The sequence below is a fragment of the Phyllostomus discolor genome, chromosome 5 (assembly GCF_004126475.2).
Source record: "Phyllostomus discolor isolate MPI-MPIP mPhyDis1 chromosome 5, mPhyDis1.pri.v3, whole genome shotgun sequence".
NCBI classification, from domain to species: domain Eukaryota; kingdom Metazoa; phylum Chordata; class Mammalia; order Chiroptera; family Phyllostomidae; genus Phyllostomus; species Phyllostomus discolor.
Window position 1 is genome coordinate 12,196,648 of NC_040907.2, and position 21,563 is coordinate 12,218,210.

General features: G+C 53.5%; 1 protein-coding gene across 1 annotated transcript in view; it reads left to right on the top strand.

Moving 5' to 3' along the window:
- The window catches only part of VWA5B1 (von Willebrand factor A domain containing 5B1), a 38,895-nt gene that overhangs the window by 2,607 nt on the left and 14,725 nt on the right, over nucleotides 1-21,563 (top strand). The window contains 11 exon segments of the mRNA XM_028513810.2: nucleotides 962-1,232; nucleotides 3,391-3,536; nucleotides 4,418-4,549; nucleotides 5,154-5,278; nucleotides 8,882-9,058; nucleotides 13,055-13,165; nucleotides 14,913-15,115; nucleotides 15,569-15,683; nucleotides 17,069-17,254; nucleotides 19,723-19,906; nucleotides 20,612-20,802. Of these exon segments, the coding sequence (XP_028369611.2) occupies nucleotides 962-1,232; nucleotides 3,391-3,536; nucleotides 4,418-4,549; nucleotides 5,154-5,278; nucleotides 8,882-9,058; nucleotides 13,055-13,165; nucleotides 14,913-15,115; nucleotides 15,569-15,683; nucleotides 17,069-17,254; nucleotides 19,723-19,906; nucleotides 20,612-20,802 (1,841 nt within the window).

The following is a 21,563-nucleotide window of genomic DNA, read 5'->3' on the forward strand; positions in this document are numbered from 1 at the left end:
TATTCTGGTGCTTGCAAGTGGTGTGAGCTCAGATAAGAAATTGAAATTATCCCTAAAATGAAGCTAATAATTATACACACCCAGTATTCAATGGAGCATGTATGCAGAGCACTCATCACAGTCCCTGGCACAGACTTAAGTATTTGAAGTGTGGCTACTGATGACTGCTGTTGAGGATGCTGGGGCTCAGAGAGGGTGAGTGACTGGCCCAAGGTCACACAGCACGTTAGTGGCAGAGCCAGGGCTTGAATCCAGACCAAGTATCATACGATGTAAGAGATTCTTACCATTGGATCTATGATCGAAGGGACATGGGTTCATCTGATCATGAAGATATTCAGGAGTATTTTAGTGAGCACTCGCTGTACGTAAGATGCAAAGTTGCCCTGAAGTCATTTTGACCACTCGCAGCCTGGAAGAACAGCCAGGATGTGCCGGGAAGTAACCATGAGAGCAGGTGGAGAGTGGCTGTGCCCAGAGAGGCCTGGAGACTGTCAGAGGAGGGAGAGAGGGGTGCAGATGGGGGGGGGGGGCAGGAGGCATTCATGAAGCGGTTGGCTGGGTGGGTGAGACTGGCAAAGCAGGGATGGGGCAGTGGGCCTTTCGGATAAAACAGCGAAGCAAAAGCATGGATCCCAGAGGTGGCAGGTGCTTGAATACGATTCTTGTGGCTGTGTAGAGTCTGCGGATGGAGACGTGGCTCTCTGGTAGGGTTTTGTGGGTCCGAGTCCCCCGATCCCAGCAGGTACAGGTGTACAGGCCTGGCCTCAGACCCACGCAGGTTCAGATCCTGGTGCAACAAGTTAGTTATCTGCCAAGGAAGTTGGCCGAGTCAGACCCCTATGCTGAGTCTGTTCACTGGTCAGCAAAATGGGCTACTCAGACCTGCCGGGCGCAAGCTTAGAGGGGGCTAGAGGCAGATAATCCCTGCACGGCTGCTGACTCCAGGCCTGGCACCTAGGAAACGTTCTGCAGGAGGGCGTTCCCATGGCCCCTCATTCCTGCACGCTGGAAAAGGTGGCTCTGGATGAGGATTTGGAGCGGATCCTGTTCGTGGTCAACCTGGGAGCCATCGCCCCCATGGAGAGCGTCACGGTCTGCATCAGCACCTCCTCGGAGCTCCCAACGCTGCCCAGCGGTGCCGTGCGGGTCCTGCTGCCCGCCGTCTGCGCCCCGACTGTGCCCCAGTTCTGCACGGACAGCACTGGCCCCTCCGGCCAACAGGACCAAGGGTAAGGAGCTCCTGCCTGGACAAGGGGACAGGGGCTGGAGTCTCAGGTGAGGTCAGGGGTGTGCGGGGAGGTGGAGGTGGGGAGTCGAAGGTGAGGCTCAGCACTATAGATGCCACCACCTGAATATTGCTCCTCCCCCTGCTCACTTGGAGAGCGTTAGAATCTCCCTGCAGCGCCTTGGAATGGTGCTGGCTGGAAGTTCTGGAATTTGGACAGCCTGGGACAAGAACTTCCAGGCTTTATTTTTTAATGCACTGAAGACACTGAGTGTTAGGGATCAAAAATCATCACGGTTCCTTCCTTTTTAGAACTTTGGTGGGAGAGATAATTATCCAATTAATACTGTGGAACTGTCCATGCACTTGCATGAATAATAATTATGTGAACGGCACAAGGAAGGGGCCATTCACGGGCTCAAAGTATAAAAGAGGGACCCAACCTGGGGTTCTTCGGGCCAGGCAGGCTTCTCTGAGGAGTGATGTTTCAGCTGAGAGCTGAGCGATGAGGGCGGAGTAGGCACAGAAAGGAGCATTCCTGTAGGCGAGAAGAGCGGATGCAAAGGCCCCAGGGCCACAGGCTTGGTGTGAGTGAGGAGCGGCAGGCAGGCTGGCGTGGCTCCCGCAGGTGGGAGAGTGAAGCGGAGAGGTCAGAGGGCTGCGGTGGCATCAGATCGTGCAGGACCTTGAAGCCTTGGGTGAGGACACTTGTGGTTACAACAAAGAAGCTGGAGGCACCAGCCAGTCTCAGACCAGGGGACGCCAGCTTGTGTTACCTTCGTAAGTGCTGCCATGGGCACCATGCCATGCACCTTTGAGAGACGGGCCCCCGTGGAACCGGGGACATTCAAGATTTGACAAATGAAGGAACGAGAGCCCCTGATGCCCCTGAGGTCGCCCCCATAATCTCACTGTCCCAGCAGGTAGAGTTAGCAGAGGTGCTCCAGGGAGAGGCTGGCACTGAACCCCTGTGAACCTCACAGATGCTCGAGAGAGTGACTTGAGGTAAAATGAGAAAAATAGATGATACCAAGGGCTAGTGAGGGCGAGGAGAGAAGGAAACTCGTTCAGCACTGGTGGCAGTGGAATCTGGGACAGCCACCCTGGGGAGCAATCTGGCAACACTCCGTGTGTGCCCTTTGACCCATGGATCCCCGAGAAATTCTTCCATAAGTTCAAAAGGGGGACACGGATGAGCATCTTCATGGTGGTGGTGCCCGTGGACCCGGGGTGGAGGCAGGAACCAGTGAGGACAATACAACATCCTTACACGACACAACAGGCGCCCCCAGTATCTACAGCAGGTGCCACATCAGCAGCAAAGGCTGGTTTACACACGGCCACGTGGGCAGAACGAAAAAAGGGGGCGGAGGATAGTAGTGAATGAGATTCATAACAGAATGTGATCTTCCCAGTTTAAAATGCATTCACAACCAACGGCCACCACGGATATAGGTACATGAAGACCACGCACCAAAGACCTTGGGGGTGGGGAGGGAGCAGGATCCCAGACAAGATGGGCGATGACACAGAAAGAGAGCCACCAACTTGAGCGACCTGCAGGGGACAGACACTTCCCTGAGCACTCGCTCAAAACAGCTGTGTCTTATCATCCCCTTTTCATGGACGAGAAAACCAAGGCCTGAGCCGGGGCTCCAGGCGCCCAGAGACAGAGCAGGGATCCGAGAAGGGGTGTGGTGTAGCCAGACAGGAGCCGGGCAGGCTGGGCGAGCATGCGCACTCACCCCGATCCTGCCTGTGGGAACTCGGGCTGGCTGCCTCATCTTGCTGAGCCTCGGTTTCCCCAAGTGGGAGATGAAGGAGACAGGGCAAGGTGGGGGGACGCTGTTGCCTTCTTCTGGGGGTCCTGGCGAGAACAACGTGCGCTGAGGCAGTGGAGCACGGAGCCTGGCCCCTGGCCCCGCCCTCGTAGGCAGTGTGCCTGTGTCGGAATCCAGGCCCTTCCTGGGGGCAGGTTGAATGCGAGAGGGAGGGAGGGTCTGGAGTGGGAGGGAGCCCATGAGCCCCTTTCAGGCTGGGCTACAGGGGTGCCGGGACTGCCAGGGACTCACTGTCCTCTCACGCTTCTCCCCATCCCCACGTTGGCCCTGGCGGCCCTCCGCCGCTGCTGCCACCACCTCCTCCTCCCGGCCCCTCCCCAGCAAAGACAGCTGTTACTTTGGCCCCCGGGCCCAGGACCCCTGCCACACGTTGTGCCTGGAGACGCTCCAGGACACCACCGTGTCCAACCCCATGGAATACGAGTTCAGCTTCCAGCTGGAGATCCGGGGGCCGTGTCTGCTCGCAGGTGAGAGGGGACCGCCCACACCCAGACCGAGGCCAGGGAGACCCACAGAGGGCAGGGCTTCAGCCCCAAAGCCGCCAGTGACAAAGAGGAGGGGGAGTGGGGGGGAAGGTGGCAGGCCCAGCTGGAGGACATCCTGAGTACGTGGAGCTTCTTGGATCCCCGTTTCCTGGGGCATGGACTCCCCAACACGCAGCCCGAAAGGGGGCCCCTCGCACAGACGGGTTTCCAGGCGGTCCCCACGCCCCTTCAGTGGCCTCCCTGGGGGAACCGGCACGGGAGCCTGGTGGTTCTTGGTCCTCCCCTAGAGTCTGCGACCACACAGCTGCTTCCTGGCTCTCACCTTACTCAGCAGAACCAGCAGGGGAACCTCCAGAGTGGAATCCCGCCACTTAGCTCCCGCCCCAGAGCTTCTGGCACCCCGGTCTGGGATAAGCCTTCTTGGTGTTGGACATTTAAAAGGTCCCGGATGACTCCAACATGCAGCCACACTTGGCCGTCATTTGTTCTGATGGCTCCCCTCCCCCACCCACTCACGGTTTTTAAAAGAATGTGGTTTCTTGTCCACGAGTGTTTCATTGGGGCAGCCTGACCTTCCAACCTAAGAGGTGTTGATGGCATGCCCACCGATCAGGCACTGAGCTCTTTCTATCTTTGCACGCCTCTGCTGGCAAGCCATTCCTTTGACCAGCCCCCACTGGAGCCCCGTTGTGCAGATGGGGACATTGAGGGGAACCGTCCATCCATGATGACACAGCAAGCAGGTCAGGAGCCCCTCCGATGGGGCTGGCATGTCATCTCTGGCCTGCATCTTGGTGTCTCCCACCAAGCTCCTACCTCTCTCGGGGCCCCCTGAGCCTGTCCCACCTCTCTGTGCCACTCAGGGGTAGAGAGTCCCACCCACGAGATCCGAGCCGACGCTGCCCCGTCCGCACGCTCAGCCAAGAGCATCATTATCACCTTGGCCAACAGGCACACCTTCGACCGGCCCGTGGAGATCCTCATCCACCCCAGCGGTACTGTGCACCAGCGGGGCCCCCCCGGCATGCCCGCGGGAGGGGGCGGTGCTGGCTCCGAGGGGCACAGACAGGGGGCCCCTCACCCAGTGGTCAGCCAGGGGAGAGGGAGGGGTGCGTGGCAGAGGAGAGGACACCAGCCTCCGAGGAAACCTGGCTCAAGCTGGTGGAAGTGCCTCCTGCCCCAGCTCTAGCTCCGGGGTCTCACCCGCCCACTGGGACTCTTTGCCCCCAGGCCGGCTGAGCAGAGGACCTTTGGTACCCGAGCTCAGCGAGACTTGGGCAGCTCTGAACACTCAGTGTGCAACTCTTTGTCTCTTTAAGAGTCCATAGGATGTGAGGACCTGAAAAGGTCAGAGCACCCAGTGCCACTCCCATTTTACAGATGGGTAGGCTGAGGCCCAGAGAAGACAGTGAGTCAGCCTCAGCCAGAGGCACTCCTGCCTCCCAGCTAAGGGGCCTGTCCAGGGCCCCTCACTGCTTTGGGCAGCCAGGGCTTCCGTACCCCACTTCCCACTAGGAGTCCCTCGCCCCTGAGCCAAGGCCCCTGGCATCCTCCCCCTCACACTCGGACAAGTGCCGAGAGTCCATCTCCTCTCTGCAGAGCCCCACATGCCCCACGTCCTGACGGAGAAGGGGGACATGACCATGGGAGAGTTTGAGCAGCACTTGAAGGGAAGAACGGATTTCATTAAAGGGATGAAGAAGGACAGCAGTGCAGAGCGAAAGGTGAGGGTGACCGAAGGGGAGAGTCGGGGTGGCAGAACTGGGGTGGCGTTAGGGACTGGGTCTCCACTGACGACCAGTGAGGAGACTGAGCCAGGGCTGGGGTGGGGGGACCTGCCTGAGGCTACACAGCAGGCTGGGGGCAGATTCTCGTGCGTGTCTGCCCCTTGGTGGGCTGGGGCGCTGCAGGGCAGAAGTACAGGGGCTTCCGGATGTGGCCGTCACCCTGGTGCTGTCCTCATGCTTCCTGCCAGGTCACTTTCTGGTACCTGAGCTGGGCAAGCTTCGAGGCCAGTGGCAGGAACGAGGCTACTGGACCCCCGGGGGGCACCCAGGAGCATGCAGCCGGCTGCGCGCCCAGCTCCCGCATCTCTCCCGGGCCTCTGTTTTCCCACGTGGGATGCATCTCTTGCTCTTCCTTCCCCTGGTCCTTGCTGGCTCTCACACAAGCAGTGAAGGCAGAGCAAGGAAAACTGGACAAAGACCCCTTCTCTCTGCTGGCCCTCTTGCCCCGTGAAGCCAAAGGAAGAGAGGCCCTCAGCAGAGGGGCCGGAGGGGTATTGGAGAAGGCAATGATAGGAGGCTGAGCCAATGGCCACAAACTGTACCAGCAGTCTCTCTCCCACTCGTGACCTTGCACGCCAAGCCGGGTCCTGAATTCCAAGATAGGGTTAAGAATGATGTCCCTCTCCTTACTCATTGTCTCCCCTTTTCCGATGAGAAAACTGAGTGTTAGCGCCGCCCAAATAACTGGTGAGCTGGGGGAAGGGGAAGACTGTCCCTCTTGGGAGTTGGCTTTGGTGGCAATGAGGCTAAGGACTTAGGCTAGACAGGTGGGACAGCTGCGCTGGGTTGAAGAGCCCCTCCCACTCCTGCCGGCCTGACTGACAGGGGTGGTGGCAGCTGAGCAGCACACAGGAGCCCGTAGACTGCTCACTGCTTACCCCGAGTGTCAGAGACCCCCCCTGGAAGCACCTGCTTGGTGGGGGGTGGGAAGGGTGAGAAAGGGAAGGTGCAGATGGCTCAGTGCCCATCATGTCGTCACCATGTTAGAGCCCCACCAGGAAGAGCTGCTCTCTAAGAGGTGCCCCCTCACCCAGATGGGTCTGTTGGGAGAAGAGGCTGAGCCAGGTTCTCAGAGTGGGGGTAGCGATGCCAGGTGTACCACTGAGCCCTGAGGACAACAGTGCGTGGACAACGTGGAGGAAGTAGGACCAACAATGCGCCTCCCAGGCCTGGGGCCCGGTCCCCTGCCTACCAAGCCTTAAGTCAATTAGTTCTGAGACCACTGAAGCAAATGAGAATTCATTTGCCGCCTTGGGTTGGTTATGCAAATACCCTGTATTCTCATGAGCTTAGGGATGACAGCAATCAACCGAAGCTGCTAAGGAGTGATGAGATTATTGGAATTAGATAATGGCAGCTTGAGGAGCCAGGCCCCCATCCTGGAGCTGGCTCTTCTCACTGGCAGATGTGGCCGCTCCTGCCTTGGGCTCTGTCATCAAAAGAGCCAGGCTGGGCACTGGCTTTCTGCAAAGGAGCTCCATGCAGGAGGGAGGGCATGATCCTTCGCCAGGCAGGGAGGTGGACATCCAAAGGGCATACATCAATCAAGAAGCGTGGGGCAGACGAGCTGTCAAAAACTGTGGTTTAGCAAAGAGGGAGCAAATGACACAGGGAAAGACACCATGGAGATGAGGTGAAGATGCAGCAAGAAGCAGAGACAAACAGAGACTAAAAAAATTTTTTTAAACATACGCACACACAGGTCAGTGGCAGACAGACGCACACGGATTCATTCTCTTGTTTATTCATTCGACCAACACTACATGCCCAGTAGCTGTCAGGCTCTGTTCTAGACCCTCGAGAGGCCACACTGAAAATGACACACCCTTGTTCTCATGGAGCTTACGTTCTAGCACAGGGAGGCAGACAAGAAAAAAGCAAATGAGCAAGGTCAGTTTGGAGAGGGCTGGGGAGCACGAGAGATAAAACAAGATGACGTGGTAGCGAGTGGCAAGCACTGGGTGCTGTTCAGCGAGGTGTCTAGAAAAAGGCCATCTGAGAATGAGCCCTGGTGGGTGGTGAAGAACTGGAAGCAGAATAATGATGACGTGTGTGGAAAACAGAAAGGTAGCCAGTGTGGTTGAAATGTGGGGAGCAGAGTGGGTAAAGATGAGGTGGAGAGGCAGGCAGGAGTCAGGCAGGTCCTAGGGGCCTTTGTGAGCCATGGTGCAAGGTGTGAGGGGAAGCTATTGCTTGAGCAAGAGGGTGATGAGAATGATCATGCTACCTGCTCTACATAGAATGGACTGTGGGGAGGTACAATGGAGGGAAGAGGCCGTCAGAGGCTATTGCAGGAGATGATAGTGTTCTGAACTTGGGTGGTGGCAGTGGAGACAGAAAAGAGGACACATTAAGGATGTATGTTAGCTGCAGCACCAGCAACCCTCTGCTGAAGGAGGAGTTGTAGAGGATGAGAGAAAGACAAGAAGCAAGGACAACTCCTCGGTCTTGGGTTTGAACACCTGGGTGGGTGACGGTGTCACCTACTGAGCTGGAGAAGGGACTCAAAGAGAAACCAAAAAACAGGCACAGAAGGACATGTCCACCCAGAGACAGCCATACAAAGAGACAGAGAGAGCAGCTCGGGATGGAGAGAGAGGGAGGAAGGGACAGTTGGTGGAGAGTCAGTGGCGAGTCAAGGAGGGTCCAGCGTCACGTCAGCCCAGAGAACACGTTAAAGGCTGAAGAACTATGACGCTGTTCTTCCTGTGTCCACTGAGCCCATCTCTGCACCGGGCTCTCCGTCAAGCCCTAGAGATGCAAGAGACCCAGTTGTGACCTCCTTGAAGTGACACACAAGCTAGAGGGGAGGTAGTAGAGATATGAGCAAACAATCGCAATGTAGGAAATGCCTGGGCCCCGTGACAAACGGCAACAGCAATGATGGCTCCTGTTCAGAGACACTGACCCTGTCAGGCAGCAGGCTTCACAAGCCCGGCATGTATTCCACCCAACTCGGGGAGGCATATACTCTTGTCCTTATTTCACAGATGAGGATGCTAAGTAATTGAATCCACCTGGGAGATTGGGGCAGGTTTCCCAAAGAGGTAAAATATGAAGAATGAGTAGGAAGTTATCCGTGGGAGAGAGTCAGTGAACCAGGGAAACCAAGGTCACAGCCAGAGGAGCCCAAGAGTAGCTCCTGCACTGAGTGTGAGAGAGAAAGAACCCGCTACTCAGCTGAGGGCCGACACGTGTGCCCACCCGGTTCATCCTCATCACCACACTGAGAAGGAAAAAGTATTTACCTCATTTTACAAATGAAGAAACAGACCCACAGGAGGGACTTGTTCAAGATCACAGCTGGGTGGTGACAGAGCTGGGATTCGAACTCAGGTCCTCTGCCTCCAAAGTCCCTGCTTGCTGTTGCAACCTGGGAAAATCTAGCAAACAGAGGAGCCAGGTACCGTCAACCTGGGTGTCTCTCATGCAGAGTGTGAGTGGGACCTTGACAATACTTGGTGAGCAATGGGAGACCACGTGAGTAGCGGTGGACCCCATGAATGAATACCCAAGTGAGAGCTTTCCTTTCTCCTCCAGACAGAAATCATCCGGAAACGCCTCCACAAGGACATTCCCCACCATTCTGTCATCATGCTCAACTTCTGTCCTGACCTCCAGTCAGTCCAGCCGAACCTGAGAAAGACCCACGGCGAGTTCATCTTCCTCCTTGACAGGAGCGGCAGCATGAGTGGGATCAACATCCACCGGGTCAAGGTACCTGTCGGAGGGCCCCTCGCCCCAGGGTCTCGTGCTGCAGGGTAGGTCAGCTGTGTTCCCCCGGACCAGCTTCCTCTGTCCTTTCAGTTCCAAGAATTCCACCTTCCACACCTGAACCACTTTCCTAAATAGCTATCCATGACTAAAAGGAACAACAACTTTTTAAAACCAGTTTGAGCAGAGACACCCAAACTCAATGTGCTCTCAAAATGGAACCCCAACATGGTGTGAGCAGAGGTGGAATATTGTCCATGTACAAGGGATGATGTCATCACCATCTCTCCTTGGTGTTCCATGACCTTTGTTGAGTGCCGCCTCCGGCTAAAGCGCCTCAGTAGGTACTGTGGAGGGGGGTACAGCTGGGTGTTGAATCCAAACAATAATCCTATGAGGTTGGTCCTATTGTCACCACTTTCCAAAGGGGAAAAGTCATCCTGAGAGTTTCAGTAACCTGCCCAAGGTCACACAGCATGGGGTTAGTCTTAGACTTAACCCCATGCCCGTCTGTCCCTCTGGCCTGGCATCAGAGATTCACTGAACAGGACCCCTGTCATCAAGGAATGGGATGAATCCAGTAGAAAAGATTTGGTTCATCTTTTTTTTTAATGTCTAATGTGTGCACAATTCCGTGCTTGGTCATCTGGAAAGACAGCGGGTCGTAAACTCAGCTCCTGCCCTCAAGGAGCGCACAGTCGAGCAGGGGGCACAGCCCTGCTAACCAGCCACACCCAGAGCTCGGGCCCACCGCTGCGGAGAGTTCTGCTGAGGGCAGAAGGCAGCGTGGGAACCCTGCCCCCAGATGCCCAGAGGCATTTCCTGTCCCTCGGGAGACTCTTCGCCTCAGTTCTGGCATTACCCAGCGCTGCCTCGCATTTTCAGTCATGCAGATGTCTGTCCCCTCCTCTGGAGCTGTAAACTCATTAAAGGAAAAGACCAGAAATTTTTCATCTATCGCTTCCCATGGGGCCTACCTCTGCATTCAGGCATAAAAAGCCCTCATTGGTGGTTTGCGGAGCTGGGTAAAGAATTATAGTTCGAGGGAACAAGGGACAAGGGAACAAAAAGGCTCTGTTGTCACCTGCAATTGCACTCCTTCCCCAGTTTGTGCCTGGGGCAAAGTCTTGTTTCCAGGGCAACAGCATCAGCCAAGACGGGGAAAGGTGAGGTGCGATCTGTAATGCCGGCTAACACCTCTGACTTGCAGTGCCTGGGTTTTGTCTTGAAGCATGAGAAAGCAATCCTGTATGGGACCTAAGTTCCTGTCTGAGGCTTCTTAACACCGGGATGTGGGACTGCTTGGCACCTTCTCCCCACCCCTGCCCACCACAGAAGGAAATGCTGGGGTGGGGAGCTGTCCACAGCGCTGGAGTGCTGAAGCGCAGTCCAGTGCCCGTGTGTATTCCATTCCGTTCCACTCCACAGCTGCACCAGTTTGCTAGATGTCTCCACAGTTACTCTAAGCATCATGGAGTCATGAAACATCCCGTAGAGACATTCAGTACATTTTCCCGGTAAGGAAATTGAGTCCCCAAGAGGCTGTTTTTCCCAACGTCACAGTACTAGTGAAGGAGCTTAACTGAGCCTTCCATATCCTGGCTCAGTGCTCGTTTTCCTTGCATTAATGATAGGGAATTATACGTGCTGTTCCCCTGAGAAAAGGTCTCTTTTCTGATTGTCTTCTGCGCCGTGGCTTAGTGCAAGAGAAATGCCTGAGTTCCAGGATCAGTTCTGCCACTGACTTGCTACGTGGATTTGGACAAGTTGATTCTCAACTCTGAGCCTCATGTATACTTTTTGTAAAGTGAGAAGGAAGGAGTAACATAGGAAGAGCAAATGTACATCATACGCCCCTCTGTCCCCCTCTCCCAAGGCCAGGCAGGCATCAATAACTGACCGTGACATTTTTTTCATGGTGAGTCTAGACTCAGTGTCTACAATCTTCTCATCGCAGTGGTCCAGCTCATTACTACCAGTCGAATGGAGTTGGTTTATGAGTGGGAATCTATTTCCTGAGCTAAATACCTTTCCAACCTTGACATTCCAGAATTTTCTGGTGAGAACTTGCCCCAGGGCTCCTCTCACAGTCCCTTCCCCCTCGGCGTCTCTCTGGCTTTCTCTTCCAGTTCAGCTCACTGACCTCAAGGTTATCCTCTCACCAATGGCCTTGCGTTGGCACAATCCATTCTGCGGCACATGTCCCTTTTAGAAAAAGGCACAGAAATTATTCAGGCCACACACAGACCCCGTTCCCCACTGACAATGAGGCCTTTGGGGGGTTGTTTGCATCATTAACTGTGGCCCATTGGGTTGAAGTTGGAGGAAAAACTGGACTTAAGGAGGTAGGAGAGAATAGAAATCCGAACGGCTATGCTGAAGGGGAAAGTTCAACCAATTTAATTTCCTGCAGCTGCTCTCATTCTTCAACTGCCACTTGCTGCCAAGTCACGGCTTTGGAAATTCTAATAGGTGTGAGCAGAGACGATCTGTATGGATCAGCAGCATCTCCCGCTAGCTAATGAAAAAATAAGCAGATATGGACTTACTTCATGGAGAGACAAAATGCATTGGCACAAGCAACAAAGAGAGATGAAGAGAACGTTAATGTTAATGTTTACAGAGTGGGGTGGGAGAGGGGCTGCAGGTCCTTACAGTGCAGGAGTTGCCAGGATCTGCTTACAGCTGTTTACTTCTAGTGTCTGGGGGACAATGGTTGGTTTCACTGAAGCCGTGCTGAGGTCTCTGGGCTGCCATCAGTAACCTAAATGGGGATGAGGCAGAGCACCCCCATTCCTGAGTTCTGTGCCAAGGCAGAGCCAACATGAATACAGATCTCGGAGCTGGTTTGAAAGCCTCAGACCTATTCTAAGGTTGTATGACCCAGTGCAATTCCTTAACCCTCTGAACTCAGTTTCCTTATCTGTAAAATCAAGGTATTCATATTAATGTACATCTCACTGGGTGGGTAACAATAAGCAATTACTTATCGTTTCCTACGTGCCAGGCTGAGGCTCAGAGAAGTGACATAACTAGCCCAAGGTCAAGTTAGTAATGGTAAGGGTGAGATTCAAACCCAGATGTGTTGAACGTCAAAGTGAATCTTCTTAATGACTCTTATAGAGATTAAATGAGACAACTGATATAAAGTGTTTATCACAGTGTTCGACACATAGTAATTGCTTGATATTTATCATTGCATTGTATCACCATCAATATCATCGTTTTCCCTCCTGTCATCTCCACTTTTCTTCTTCGTCATTATTTTTTCCAAAATACTTTTATCAAGATCCCCTGGCGTTGCCTCATTAAATAGCTTAAGACTCTAATAGTCGCAGACTGTGGGGGCAAAGCAGCACGTGTCCGGGTCCTGGGTCCACTATGTACTCTCTGCTCCCCAACGAGTCACTCGCCTCTCTGCGACTCGTGTTCTCTTGCATGAGATGGGATGATACTGTGTCTGCTTCAAGGGTCACCGTAAAGATCATATGCAGGTAAAGCACATCCTACGTGTTCTACAAATATGACCTAAGGAGACTGTCCCAGCGGGATTTGTCCCTATTCATGACAATTAGGGTGACTCTTCTGTAGAAGGCCCTGGAGGAGAGCCAGAAGCCTGTCCCATTGCCACTGTGTCCAGGACGAGGCCACCCGCCTCCTTAGACATCAGTTTTCTTTGGGCAGAAAACAGTGAGCGCACCTTGCTCTTCCTACCTCTCAGGGTCAGCAGAAGGTGAGCTGGAACTGGCAAGCCAGCACAGAATGGCTCTGAAAAGTCAGATTCACCACACAGATGAGAAATTTTATGATGATGGCTTTGGCCCAGCCTCAGCTCCGCGTCAGCAAATTTCCTGATTTGGGGGAAAAGCAATGTTGGGTGCAAAAGGGGAAGGGAAGGGGGCAGAAGGCCTGTTTAGAGACAGATTCTGTGCTGGGATGTGGGGTGGTAGAAGTCATAATTCCTTCCCAAATCCTGAAAAGCCCACTCTCGCCTGCCAGGATGCCATGCTGGTGGCCCTTAAGAGCCTCATGCCGGCCTGCCTCTTCAATGTCATTGGGTTCGGATCCACATTTAAGACCCTCTTCCCCTCCAGTCAGACCTACAATGAGGTAAGGAAGGGTGGGGCTGGGACCAGGAGGGCATGGGTGGTGAGGAGCAGAGGAAAAGCAGGAAAAAGGAAGAGGGTCCTGCTCTCAAGCTGCCCACCCTTACAGGACCTGGATGATACTCAGATGCAAAGAGGGGCTAGGTGTGTTTGGGCAGCTTTCTGACATCTCAGCCTTCTGACGCCCTCCCCTTTAAGATGAGGAATGTGCTGGGCAGAGTATGGGGCACAGAGAGCGGGTATTGGGAGAGGGAGAAAGAGCATACCCATCCTAGGCCTGCCGCACTCACTTGAGGCCTCTGTCTCGTGAGGACGATAGATTCACACCAGGCTGGCCTAAAGAAGTGACCAGTAAGGGGTAGCGGAGTGCACAGGTGGGTAGGTGGGCTAAGAATGGGCTTCACAAGGCTCAAGCTACAATTTTAAACAATAGGACTATGGCCCCAACAGCATGTTCAAAATTGCAACATCTTACCCAGGTCTAAGAATAGGAAGAAAAGAAGGAAGGAGGGAAGAGAGGGAGGGAAGGAAGGAAGGAAGGAAGGAAGGAAGGAAGGAAGGAAGGGAGGGAAAAGGGAGGGAGGGTTTAGGGGCCACTTTTCAATTTAAAATAGCTATAGCTTATGGGGGGGTTTTAATACAAAAATGATGTATGTTGATCATCTCACAATCTTTAAAACTAGATAATAAAAAATAAAGAATCGTAAATCTGACATGATCACATCTGTCAGGAAAAAAAAAAGAAAAATAATGTTAAGAGTTTAGAATAAATCTCCCCAGACCCAGCTTTATGCATTTACACACACTTTCAATAAAGATAGGATTAGATCTTCCAGAAACCACTCTCCTGACGTGGCAGCCTGTCGTGAGCATATTTTCATGCCATTAAGCAGAAATCTGCAACATGGTTTTGGTGGCCGCCCACCATTTCACTACACAGACAGATAGATTGTGTGACTTGTTTAACTAGGCCCCTGCAGTTGGGAACTGAAGTCGTTTCCATTTTTTTTTTTTTGCTTATCATCTTCGTATGAAAGACTTCACATACATCCTTCATGATTCCCTTGGGGATAAATTTCTAGTCTTGCTGATTTAAAGGTACACACACATTTGAAGACTTTTGACATTTCCGAGCATGGATGGTGGAAGAGCATCTTTCTGAGGCAGGCGCAGGAGGACATGTGGTGTCCAGTGAGACTCTGTCCATCCGATGCCAACAATCCTTAGCCAGAAAGGAGATTAAATTAATACACCATGAACAGTAGCATGCCAGGCACTGGGCAGAACCCTGACACATAAGTAATCAACTCTTCTTCCTGCACGTGGGGCGGAGATGCAGTTGAGAACAGGACTCCACTCTGGTGAGGTTGATCCAGGGTAGCGATTTTCAACCAGTATGCTTCAAGAATTTTTAAAGCATGCACTACCTGGCTATTTAAAAAAAAAAAAGGGTCACTGACCTCTTTTCCTTAGATTGTCAAGTAAAAAAATGGCAACAGCCAACACAACAATGGCCATCCTATGTGAATGGATCAAAATCATACTTAATTTTTGTCAGATTGGCAAAAAATCTAGTTTGTGGTGTGCCACAGAACTTTAGCAATTACTTCATATGTGCCATGAGATGAAAATGGTTGAAAATCGCTGATCTAGGGAAACTATAAAGGACTCATCCTCCACAAGGCCCAGAGTCTCTGCATCACAAGGTGACCCTGGGAACTCTCCACCCTGTCCCTGTGCCCTTCCCGCAGGAGACCTTGGCCATGGCCTGTGACAACATCCAGAGAATGCGAGCGGACATGGGTGGCACCAACATCCTCTCCCCACTCAAGTGGGTCATCCGGCAGCCGGCGCACCAAGGCCACCCGCGGCTTCTCTTTGTGATCACAGACGGGGCGGTCAGCAACACCGGGAAGGTGCTGGAGCTGGTGCGGAACCACGCCTTCTCCACCAGGTCGGTGCAGGCCGAGGCCTGGGGCTTGGTTCTCCTGGGCTGCCCTGGGCTGGGGTTTCCAGAACCCCAGGCAACTTGGAAAACGCCAGAAAGAGAGGAAAGAACCCTATAGTGCTTCGCTGTCAGGGGGGTGTGGCTGACTTCAAAGTTAGCCTTTTCTCTTGGCAGGTGCAGGAGGGATGAGGTGCCCACGCCTCCCCGTGCAGCTCCTGGGGAGCAGCCTAAGCAGAAAAAGTCCTTCCTGCTGCTTTGACTCCAGGCTGGGGCCAAAGTCCTGGGCTGTACATGTGAATGTGAATGCCCTCCGAAGGCCCTCTGCCCCCACCCTCTGCCTGAAGCTAGGGCCCGCTGTGACAGAGCTCTTCTGGATCGCGCTCTATTCCTGTCCCCATCAGGGGACAAAGGTGGCAGAGAGGATGGGAAGTAGCATCCTCTCTCCTCCCCTTTCCACAGGTGCTATAGCTTTGGCATTGGACCCAATGTCTGCCATAGGCTGGTGAAGGGGCTGGCCACGGTGTCCAAGGGCAGTGCTGAGTTCCTGATGGAGGGGGAGCGGCTGCAACCCAAGGTGGGTGCGAGGACCCTGACTGCTCTTGTGTTGGAACCTCAGAGGCCCAGGCTGGTCATAGACAGCTCAGTGGTGGAGCTCAGATTTCACCCCAAATCTGAGCTTTCCACTAGGCCACACTGCACCCCAGGGAGAAGCAGGGAGGTGGAAGCCACAAAGCAGGTAGCTCAAGAAGCTGGGACAGGACTCTAGACCCCCTGGTCTCCAGACACTGGGCCACATGCTCCCTCCATCAGCTGGGCAGGGCTGGGGCCCCTGGAGGGTCACTGCATTTTGTGGGGTTGTGTTTGGGGCCATTTCTGGCCGTGCTCCTGATGGTGACAACTCAGGGCTCAGGAGAATCTAAAGGGCCCAGCAATCAAGGGGATTATAGTCTCCACTCCATTTTCTGCACAATTGGTGCAAATAAACCAACCCCTAGAACATCCCTGTGTCAGTTCAGGAACCAGAGACAGCTGGAGTTAAGAGTGCAAGACGTTTACTGGAGGGTGACATCTGTGAAAGAGAAAAGAAGGGGAAGCAGGAAGGAACATTCACGGTTTACGGCAGTGCAGATGTCACACCTGTGAGAGGAAAGGAAGGAGGCAGCCTCGGGCAGAGAGAGCCACAGGCTGCAATGCAGGTCTCGCAAGGTCTCAGCCGACCCCCTGGGGAGCAAAGACCGCCCATCGCATGGCCTGTGTTGGGCTGCAATGCCAATCCCTGCCATGCTCTGTGGTTGCCAGGAGGCTTCCAGGGAGAGGCGTGGTCTTGGCTCCAAAGCTGGGGCTTTGCATCTGGAGACTGTCACCTAACTAATGGTCTCTCCTGGAGGGAGATTTGAGGGCACACCTCTTTAGGCTCCCACAATCCCCAAATCAGATTTCTCCAGCCTCGCGGTACATCTGAGGAAATCAACCTATGTAAACTATAGCTGTCCTTTATTGAACACTGAAGAGTAACAGATACTTCACATCCAGTATCTCAGATAATCATCCTCCCAATGATACCGAGAGCTGAGAATTCCTAGCTCAGTTTAACAAATGGGGAAAATGAGGCCAAGGAAAGCAAACTGACTGGTTCAAAATCACTGTCTAGTCCGTGTTCTGACACACATTGTGTGTGTCCTGGACTAGTCACAACCCTACTTGGAGTCTCGGATTTTCTCATTTATAAAATGCTAAGCTTAGAGAAGATGAACAATAAAAGTTTGTTCCAACTCTGACATCCTAGGAGCCTCAGAAGCGGCATGTTCCCCAGTAGGGAAGCCCCCACCGAAAGCTTCTTGTCACTTCGCCCCTGCTCACTTCCCTGCATGGTCATACCCACCCGGTCTTTGCGCTTCTCACCCGGGCAGACCCCTGCTCACTCATGTCCCCGACCTGTGTTCTGCCCCTGCCCAACAGATGGTCAAGTGCCTGAAGAAGGCCATGGCCCCAGTCCTGAGCGACGTGACTGTGGAGTGGGTCTTCCCTGAGACCACCGAGGTGCTGATCTCACCCGTCAGCACCAGCACCCTCTTCCCTGGAGAGCGGCTGGTGGGATACGGAATTGTGTGTGATGCCTCCTTGTACGCCTCCAGCTCCAGGCCTGTAAGTATTTTAGGAATGCCAGGGGTCCGTGGGGGTCCAGAGACCCGCCCACAACACCGTCCTGGCTGAAAGGATTGGTCACAGCAGGTAGGGACAAACTGGATCCTGGTTAGAGCTGTGAGGTATGGCTGCCAGGCCGTGGGAGTTTGGTCAGGGCGATGCTGCTTGAGTAGATGCTACCATCTCAATGTGTGGTTCTCCAGATGCCCTGCAGCAGAAGAACGTGGGGACACGCCTACATTGCAGGGTCCTAGCTCCCACCTAGCTCCACTGCTTTAAAATCTCTGAGGATAAGGCCCAGGAACCTTCGTTTCACGTAATCTCCCCAAAGTGATTTTGACGAACAATTTAGTTCAGAACAACTACACTCGGGTTTCCTCTTGGGGACACTCTAGCCAGGGCCTAGCTCTTCGATGAGTTGGAGTTTTATTTACGTACACAGATGACTTCTTCTGTGTGGTGGCGGGAGTGGAATGAAGTGGGAACTTCTGAGAGGGAAGTGAGATTTATGCTGAAATGTGTGAGGGTGCCTGAGAAGCTATTTCTTCACTCATCTTCCCTTTTTAGTGAGTCTCTCCACTGCCCCTGGGAGAGTGCATCCACTTGCTTTGTTTTTAAGCACAAGTCGCAAAGTCGACGCCTAGAGGGATTGGGCAGATAGGAAAGGAGTGGAATATACTCGTTGCAAAAATAAAAGCGGTAGATGCCATGAGGAGTAGCAGTCATCACTGAGTTCATTGAGAGGCAATAAGGAGTGGTGAGGAGTATGGCAAACGGGACAGCTCATGCCATCGAAATTAGGCAGCCCTTACTCAGCTCTAAGAAATATTGCTGGGCAGGACTGTGGGACCTGTGTTAAATGTGTTCCCAGTCTTTCGAGAGCAGTTAGAATTTTTTTGTGAAATATCCAGATTCTAGAATGTTACAAAATCTCTTCAGAACCACCGTCAGTCATGGTGAATGTGTTGTGGGGAGTGGCATGTTCAGGTGCAGGGAGAAAATGCTGAAAAATGTGTTGGTCACGTCTTTGCACACAGCCTAGACCCTTCTTGGAGTTTGGGAGGCAGCAGGTGCATCCGCAGACCCCACCACCAGAAGGGACCATCAGCCCAGTCTCCTCTCCTTACCCATGGGACCAGCGCTGTTTTCTCCCGTGGCTAGTGGGGCCGTGGGGTAAGGGCTACCCTGGCACATTGTTGGTGCGGACATGCCTTGCCCTCCTGGAAAGCAATCTAGAAATAACTCATGTAATTAGAAAAGAGATAACTTTTCAACCCAGAAATCCTTTCTAAGCATCTACCCCATAAAAATAAAAGTGATAGGATGGAGTTATGCCCAAGGATGTATTGTAGCAGTTTTCATGATGGCAAAAAAAATACATGGCTGCCTATCCATGCCCCCCCCTCTCAAAATCGTGTTTGATGTTCCCTGAAGCAGGAAAATGTTGTGAAAGGCATGCTCACCAGTGACGAGAATAGGAACTTCTCATCCAACTTAGGTCCTGGGGCGGGGCCGGCGACAGTCTGTACAACTGAGCTGGTCAGTTAGTTTCCTGATGTTCTTGTGTAAATTCCAGCACTTCGTGTACCTCTTTTTCTTGTCCAAAGGAACTCATATCCTCCCCAGAGCCCCCCAAAACTATTGTTTAGTAAATCAACAAAAATACATGTCCTAAGACACTATGGTCTCACATATGTATTTTAATTGAACTGGCTTTTATAAGTAATTTTCTCATCTTTTTCTATTCTACGTTGTCCTCTTTCCTGCACCAGGTGATTCATTCCCACTTTGGTTATCTGATCAGGCTCGACTTTCTGTCGAAGGGTAAAAGTTAACGGAATTTTCTCCGCGTGTTTTGTATCCTCCGTTATCAGCTCTCACTTATCAACGGGTGACGCACTGACTTCTTGGCTAATAAACCATTAGAGGGAAATGTATACGTGGCCACAAAGGGAACGCTTAGCAATAAGCATTGGGGTGGTAAAATATTGTGCAGTCAAATGGTTAAAAAAGAGTAGTTGACACGCAGGACTTCCGAAATGTTTTCAGTGCAAGATTCAAGGTACTGCTAAATGTAAGTGACGTGGGCCAGTTTTTGTGTGACGAAAATGATCCCTAAAAGCCTTTATGTTTTATGTGTGTGTTTCTATTACGGAGAATGGGATGGAAGGAACAGATGGTTGATTCTGTTCATTTTGGTTACCTGTTCGGAGACAGCCGTGGCATTGAGAATTACTTCTTTTTAACATTTTAATAAAGAAGATCATTAAAAACACAAACAACATAAGTGAAATGAAGTCATTTCCATTCGCCATCTCTTACACGGAGAAGTCTGCCTCAATTCCCCGAGCAAGCGAGACTCCAAGACGGACTCTCCGCCGCCTCTTCCCGCGCCGCCTGCGGCTGTGTGGACGGCCTGCCGGACCTCTAGCCTCACTCCCAGCGCCCCCTTCTCTCCCGCCCTCCAGGACAAGAGGACTCGGTACAGCACGCTGCACTCTCAGGAGTCCGGCAGCTCTGTCTTCTACCAGTCGCAGGATGAGGGGCCGGGCTCGGAGAGCGGAGACTGTGCCAGGAGCGTGGGGGCGCCCTTCATCCAGAGGCAGGTCCCGGACGCCCGGCCTTCCAGCGGGGACTCCGCCGCCTGTCCCGGTGAGTCTGCCGCCCTCTGCGCTTCGCTCCCTTCTCCAGAAGCCGTGATCGCTACGTTTTACTGAGCACGGACCCTGGGCTGAACACTTTATGCAAATGATCTCATTGCATAGTCAGCAGCTGCAATGGGGCGGGGGAGTACTCCCTGCTTTCCAGGGGAGGACACCGAGACAGCGAATCTAAGCAACTTGGCTCAGCTCACGGGACTTGAAGGAGGCAGCGCACGGGTAGCAAGTGTAGACCTGTCTGCGTCCAGAGCCACTCTGTGCTGTCGGTTTCCGTCCAGAGGGTATTGCTGGTCACTCGCCCAGGCTAAGTCCTGGGCACAGTGGGGGAGCAAAGGTGACGAATGTGGCGCCTGTTCTGCAGAAGCTCTCCGTGTAGTGAAAGAGAGAGACAGGTGGCCAGAGTTCTGATGGGAAGCAGAGGGACACGGGGCCACAGAAGGTTCTAGGCAGCAGCCACTGCCTGAGCAAAGGTGTGCAGGCGTGACACCCAGAAAACGCATACATGACTGGTTGTCGCCTGCGGTGTGTGGAGCTCACGGAACCTTGAGAAGGGAGCAGAAAGGAGAGCCTCTGGGCGACAGACGTGGGCCGTGTCAGGCGGGGTTTGGAAAACTCAAGAGGTTTCCAAGCACGAAAAAGGAGTCAAGCCCCTCTCATTCCCCGCTCTGGTGTCTCCCCCGTCACCACCCCTGTCCAGGTCTGGATCTCTCCCAGCGACGGCGGGCATACAGCACCAACCAGATCACCAGCCCCAAGCCTACCCCCAGGGCCACCACGGCCAGCGACCCCACGACGGCTGGCAGGCGGTACCCCCTGCGGAAAGCGAAGCTGCAGGACCTCACCACCCCGCCCAGCCCAAACACCCCACGGAGGCCGGTCGACATGCAGGTACCCGGGCAGTTTGGTGTTGGGGCGGTCATGGGCGGGGGCGAGCTGTGTGTCCTGCTCCAGCCAGAAGGATGGAGTCTGTCCAAAACTGGTACTGAGAAGTGAGTCATCTCTTCCTCCTTTCTCTGGACCTTCATCTGCCTGATCCCCGGTGACACCTTCCTAGTAGTGACACCCATCGGTCAATGGCATCACCTATTCTCTGCACACAGTGCTTCGCAGTTGGCAAGGAGCCTCCCGCTCCACTCTCCAATGTGCTTTCATAGCACCCTGGGAAAGGCGGGAGTGTGGGGCTGGCCACTCTGACTGTGCACAAATGTGGAAACCAAGGGCCAGAGAGGTAAAGTGACTCATCCAGGGTCACACGGCTGGTCAGGAGGCTGCAACCCAGGACCCTCTGCCCACAGAGCCCTTGCTCCCCCTCCATCACACAGCACCTTCTGCAAATCCCAAGGGTTGTGCCTTCTTCACCTGGGACAGAGATCATCTCGGGGTCAGGGCCACAGCAGGGTCAGTCCCGTCCCCCGCCAGATAGACCAGAGTGTCGGCCTCAGGACTGTGGGCGTGATCATTCCTCGTTGTGGGGCCATCCTGAGTATTGCAGGAATTTGGACAGCATCCCTGGCCTGCCAAACCAATGCCAGTCACACCACCGCCCCCAGTCGTGACAACTAAACACGTCTGCAGATACTGCCAAGTGTGCCCGGGGACAAGAGCAAAATCACCAGCTTGAGAAACACCGTCCTAAACCAAGTGGTGTC